The sequence below is a fragment of the Sinocyclocheilus anshuiensis genome, unplaced genomic scaffold (assembly GCF_001515605.1).
Source record: "Sinocyclocheilus anshuiensis isolate Anshui unplaced genomic scaffold, SAMN03320099.WGS_v1.1 scaffold566, whole genome shotgun sequence".
Classification (NCBI taxonomy): Eukaryota; Metazoa; Chordata; class Actinopteri; order Cypriniformes; family Cyprinidae; genus Sinocyclocheilus; species Sinocyclocheilus anshuiensis.
Window position 1 is genome coordinate 748,416 of NW_015542410.1, and position 6,648 is coordinate 755,063.

Below are 6,648 nucleotides of genomic sequence, written 5' to 3' on the forward strand. Positions count from 1 at the left end.
CACCTACAATCCCTGCCTGTATGAGACTCGAACCCGCAACTTTTGGGTTACGAGTCCGACTCTCTAACCATTAGGCCACGACTTCCCCATATTCCCGTTTCATAATGGAACAAGGTTGGCCACAGATTTAAAAACCTGATGTTGCCTTAAAGTGCATCATGCACATCATCAAGCGCTTTTCTGCCACTCTGCACTGCAGTCTTTCATGCTTTTTTCATAATCAAAGATAATTTCTGTTTAACCTATATATTTGTTGTTGTGTCCTATTAAGAATTTGCACCATAACTTCCAAAGAAATGCGCTTTATAGTGTATATACATGGCCAGTGATAACCATCACAAATGGTTTCGTAACGCAACTTTTTCATAACATAATTTTTTTTGTAGTTTTTAAATTAAGATTTTACTAGATATAGTTTTTTTTTGTCAAATAAGTGGATTTTTGCATTGATTATTCAAAAAATGTGGTCTGATCTTATTTCACAAATATAACTGCAAGCAGCAATTAAGGAGCTAAGCACTACAGAAGCAAAATAAGCCAGTAAAGCATAAATTAATTAGTAAATTATTAAACTGTATTAGTGTGAACAAAACAGCAGACATGCTTAAAGGATTAGTTCACTTCCAGAACAAAAATTTTACTCACCCCCTTGTCATCCAAGATGTTCATGTCTTTCTTTCTTCAGTCATAAAGAAATTATGTTTTTTGAGGAAAGCATTCCAGGATTTTTCTCCATATAGTGGACTTCTATGGTACCCGCAAGTTTGAACTTCCAAAATGCAGTTTAAAGGCACAATATGTACGATTATTTTATTAAAATATCCCAAAATCACTAGAACAGTGTTATATATTTTGCTGACTTGTGTACTTACATTATCACAAATGTTTCGAAGAATGTTTAAATCCAGAGAAATAAGCAATTTTAACTAGTGACACGGACCGTGTCCATAGTGTCATTGTGTCGCCTGCCAATGACGTCATAGCCCCTCGATTTCCGGTTTTGTAGAAAACATGGAAACATCAAACACGCTTTAATATGTTGTGAGTTTTATTAGACCGGTGACAACCGCACAGAGTAGCATTATAACAGAACTTTCAAATGTATCTAGTATGATAAAACAGCGCTGCTTTTTTTCCCCACATACGCACGACCGGAAGGAGCGGAAGCAGTCGACTGTGGGAACAAATATACACTGATGGTTCAAAGGATCCAGACTCTGGGAAAACAGCTGTAGCAGTATATATTCCCCTATTTAAAATTAAAGTGTCAAAAAGAACTTCAGATCATATTTCTGTATTTACTGCAGAACTAATAGCAATCTTACTAGCACTTCAGTGGATAGAAGAAATACAACCAACAAAGGCAGTGATATGCACAGATTCTCTTTCAGCACTAAACAGTTTGTCAAGTGGAAATTCATTAGCAAGACAAGACATGATAAATGAAGTAATGCAGAGTCTTTTTAGAATAAGACAGTATGGACTTCTGGTAAATTTCGTGTGGGTACCATCACATATAGGTGTGAAAGGAAATGAGGAGGCTGATCATTTGGCTAAACAGGCATTAAATCATTCACAAATAAACATTGAAGTGGCATTAAGTAAAACAGAAATAAAAGCGATAATAGCGAAAGAAATACAGGAAATATGGCAGAATGAATGGAAAGAAGGAACAAAAGGTAGACATTTACACTGCATACAAGAAAAAGTTGGTTCAGAGAGAAGAAGATTTGGAAACAGGAAAGAGGACGTTATAATTGCAAGAATGCGTATTGGTCATGGTTTATTAAATCAGTGCTTACATAGAATAGGAAAACATGAAAATGGAAACTGTGACAAATGTGGGTTAACAGAAACTGTAGAACATGTACTTATAAAATGTGAGGCTTATGAAAGAGAACGTTTCCAACTAAGTCAAGCTTTAAGGTATCTGGAAATAAATGATCTGTCACTCCAGGTTTTGTTAGGCGATGGATCTAAGCAATCAGGAATATATCGCGAATTAGTTATTTATTTAAAGGAAACAGGATTGATTAATAGGATGTAGGATACCGGTCTTGGTTAAAAGGTTTTTTTTTTTTTTTTGGTAAGATAGCCTCCGCTGCTTTCGAGCCGTGTGTCACGCTCGTTCAGTGGCCTCGTTTCGCTTCGACGGCTTTCAGCCTCACCCTGCTTCATTCTACTACGTTAATAAATCATTAGCTCATCCATGAACATGATTTCTGCCCGAGTCCCGTCGGATTGCATCGGCTGTGGGGATGAAGACCACAACTCCCATGGTGTCATCAAACTACGCCTTTGCCTCTTTGTTTATTTTGAATACGCGCCCTCAAGCAGCGAAAATTACATATTGTGCCTTTAAATGTAGCTTCAAAGGGCTCTAAACGATCCCAGCCGAAGGGTCTTATCTAGCAAAACGAGCTGTCATTTTCATAAATAAATGAATATTTATACACTTTTTAACCTCAAATGCTTGTCTTGTCTAGCTCTGCAACGCTCATGCATACTATGTGCACTCCCGTTCAAGACAGTTAGGGTATGTCGAAAAACTCCCATCTCATTCTCTCCTCTAACTTCAAAATCGTCCTACATTGCTGTTTTACTTTTCTTTTCTTTTTTTTGTAAAAGGCGTTTGACTTTCTTTGCACGTAAACACTGGGTCGGTACTTCTGCAGCGATGAAGGATGATTTTGAAGTTGGAGTAGAAAATGAGATGGGAGTTTTTCGACATACTCTAACTGTCTTGAACGGGAGTGCACACAGTACGCATGTGCAACGCAGAGCTAGACAAGATGAGCATTTGTGGTTAAAACGTGTACAAATATTAATTTATGAAAATGACCGATCGTTTCGCTAAATAAGACCCTTCTTCCTCGGCTGGGATAGTTTAGAGCTCATTGATGCTGCATTTTGGAAGTGCAAACTCGCGGGCACCATTGAAGTCCACTATATGGAGAAAATAAAGCTTTTGGTTACCCCTGTAATGTCATTAAAACTTTTCTGAAGACAGTCAGTTCCCCTGAGATAAATTCATAAAAAACAACACAAAAAACAACTTTGTATTTGCATGAATCATATGAATGGCAAGCAATTGCTTGGCAAAAATGTAGACTTTTCATTGACTGCAAAGTACTTTGAATTCATGAGTCTGACATAAAACAGTGCTGTATTTTTTCTAAATGTTTTTTAAAACATGCAGTGCTCAACATCATCTTTGAAGGTTATGATAATCACATTAGCCTATATTTCACATTAATGTGAAAGCCCCCTTAAGACCACATTTTCAGACTTTTGTCTGTATTTCAGGTCTTAAAGTCTGTATATGAGGTGCTGGCCTAAATTGGGTGTGTTTGATTAAGATGACATGCAAAATGTGCAATGTTGGGATACATACACACACACACACATTGGGAACCACTGGTCTAGACCAGTGATAATACGCAGAGCATCACACCACGTGAAAGTGAAATCTGAGCGGTGAACTAATTTTCGGCAGCCGAAATTTCGATGCATCTCTAACTATTGGCGACATCAGAAATGGATATTATATAATTGATGTTTTTTTGAACATTTTAGCAATTTAAAAATATTAAAAAATGATTTTTTACACGGGACCCCTGCTCGCGACAGACGGCACCCCGGTTGGGAAACACTGGTCTAGACAATGGAAAAATAATAACAGTAAATTAGATCATGTAAAAAGTTTACCATTTAGATCACCTTTAATTTAGCCTACCTTCTGACAAAATAAAAATTAATTTTCCCCCGCCTTTATAGGATTGGGTTGGTCAACTTTCCAATTTACTATAAAGCTGAGTATATTTATTTTTCAGTCAGAGCTAAATGCTGTCTTGTTTTTGTCCTTTTTTTGTCTTTTCCCTCATGGCAGACCATGTATGCAGTTGTTACCTTGCAAGACTCAGATGAGGTGATGGTGGTACCATCAAATTGGTTGAGCTCAGACAAGAAACACTGTTACTGGCCTCCATTCAAATCCACAGAAAAGTGCATGGAAGCTGTTCAGAACAAACTTAACCCTGAAACAGAAGGCAAACTATGGGAGAAACTACGCATTAGCTTTCTCGGAGAATATGGTAATGGTCACTACTTTAAAATAACTGTTTAATTTGGGATTTTGTACTGTCTAATAAGTCTTCAAATAATATAATACAATATTTATCTTACTGCAGGCACTTTTGAGAAGGCAAAAGAGGGGCAAAAAGAAATCAAAGAATATGAAGAATGGTAAGTAACAGACTTGCATTTTGTTTAAAAAAAAATAAAAATTATTTAAAAGATTTTACCTTTGAAAGAGCAAAATAATTGATTTGTACTGTTTTGCTTATTGTTTATTTTCAAATAAAGGTCATATCCATTAGAGACTGTATTACCTGGAATAAAAAGACAGAGACTTGAAAGCACTCAAGTAATGTCAAATAATCAGTTACAACCACTTCCTCCAGTAACACCTGCATCTACATCCAGAATGTCAGCTGATGGTGAGTCAGCTTCTTTTGACCTCTTTTGAGTTTATTTTCTCTTTTTTGTAATTATAGCACAACTCATTTTGCACAACAGACAAGGTTGAAATCCTTCAAATGCTGAGAGACGTCAAGAGCGAGGTTCAGCAAAACTCTACCATGTTGAAAATACTCAAAGACAATACGGTTTCTGAAGCACCCAGCAGTACATGCGTGCCTTCAAAAAACCCAAAACTGCCTCTTAGAACCATTGAAGATGTGGCCAGGACTGAAATGGAGCTCAAGAACGCAACAACACGCAAAAAATATGTGAGACGACACAGCATTTATACAATATTTAAAGGGATACTGTACACTCATTTGCTTATAATCACAAAATATATTTAAAATAATAATTAAATAAAATATAACAGCACTGGAATTTCCCTCTTGTTCCATGATGATAGCTTTTTACCAAATATATAAATGAAGAAATTCTGATTGTAATCAAAATTATTTTATTATCTTTCTTAGAAAAGCTTAAAGTTCTATAAAGAAAAATAGTCCAGGCAGACCATTATAACTGTACAGTTTAATGTCATTATACAAAATATTTGACTGATTTAAAGCGAGGATTGACTAATTAGAATAAATAAAAACAATTTAAATGAATAATCTTCACAGGTAAAATATTTGTCAAGGCTTGGAGGTTTTATGCCGAAGGATGTGATTAAGAATATTATGCAGCAAGTCTTAACAGATGATCTGGCTATGCAGTTCAACTGGCTGGGGAGAGGAGATAAACAGGCCTTCTCTCAACTTATGTTAACAGATGTAATCAGAGGTAAACACAGTGCTGCATGAACACTTCCCACAAACCAAGAATGTTTGTATTTTGACTGCAGTTGTCTTTACTTTCAAATCAAAACAAAGGCATAGAAATAAAATATATTTAAAGAACAAATTTGACCTTAAGAACATACAAACTCTGTACAGCTGTGATTATGAGCCACTATACAACAAACGCTTGAGAATTTCCAACTCAATTGTCATGAAGTTTCTTCTTTCAGATGCTGCATTAACCCGAAATGTAAACAGGGGTGACTGTGAAAGTGAAATAAAAAAATATCTGAGTTACGCAGCTGGTCGGAAGAAAAGAGAACAAGGAGGTGAGTGATACAGATGTTAGCTGTTATGTGAATGCTCTCATGGGACTATATTTAGGATACAGATGAGCTCCTGACATACATACAAGGATTTCCTTGGTTTTGATTTTAAGCTCACTTCAAAATTCATTCACATTTTATAATTTGCTTTTCTTTTTGTAATTGTGTTGAAAACACCAATAACAGTGATCTTCATTTATTAAATGCCCAACTCTGTAGAAACCACCTTGTTTAAAGGGTTAGTTCACCCAAAAATGAAAATTAGCCCATGATTTACTCACCCTCAAGGCATCCTAGGTGTATATGACTTTCTTATTTCAGTCGAATCCAATCAGAGTTGTATTAAACATTGTCCTGGCTCCTCCAAGCTTTATAATGGCAGTGGGCGGGTGTTTCTGTTCAACAGTCCAAAAGAAGTCCAATAAAGCGCTTCCATCCATAATAAAACATGATTATTACGTTTTAAATATGGATATTTTTCTTACAAAAACGCATCGATTCGCTACAGGAGGCATTTATTCAGCCCCCCCCCCCCAGAGCCGTGTGGAGCTTTTTATTATGGATGGATGCGCTTTATTTGACTTCTTGTAGACTTTTGAACAGAAACACCCGCCCACTGCCATTATAAAGCTTTGAGGAGCCAGGACAATTTTTACTCCAGTTGGATTCGACTGAATATACACCTAGGATGCCTTGAGGGTTGAGTAAATAATGGGCTAATTTTCATTTTGGAGTGAACTAACCCTTTAATCTTCATTGTATAGTACATTTTGCATAATTACCTCCTCTCCCTGCAGGTCCTGGGCATGAGATTCCAAATGTGATTTCTACCTCAATGATGGACAACCAGTCAGAGAGGGAAATACCTTGGAACATTTTTGATTAAAGGGGTCATGTGATGCGATTTAAAGTTTTCGTTTCTCTTTGGAGTGTTACAAGCTGTTCGTAAATAGATAAGATCCCTAAAGTTGCAAAGACTAAAGTCTCAAACCCAAAGAGATATTCTTTATAAAAGTTAAGAC

At 36.3% G+C, this 6,648-nt stretch overlaps 1 protein-coding gene across 1 annotated transcript in view; it reads left to right on the plus strand.

The window, feature by feature from the left end:
- The window catches only part of LOC107693327 (uncharacterized), an 11,581-nt gene extending 5,024 nt beyond the window's left edge, over positions 1-6,557 (plus strand). Inside the window, exons 2-8 of the mRNA XM_016492663.1 lie at positions 3,890-4,094; positions 4,191-4,245; positions 4,366-4,499; positions 4,579-4,790; positions 5,145-5,304; positions 5,531-5,629; positions 6,424-6,557. Coding sequence (XP_016348149.1) covers positions 3,893-4,094; positions 4,191-4,245; positions 4,366-4,499; positions 4,579-4,790; positions 5,145-5,304; positions 5,531-5,629; positions 6,424-6,512 — 951 coding nt within the window. The 5' untranslated portion in view covers positions 3,890-3,892 and the 3' untranslated portion in view covers positions 6,513-6,557. The remainder of the gene's footprint in view (positions 1-3,889; positions 4,095-4,190; positions 4,246-4,365; positions 4,500-4,578; positions 4,791-5,144; positions 5,305-5,530; positions 5,630-6,423) is intronic.
- Positions 6,558-6,648: the final 91 nt, after the last annotated feature.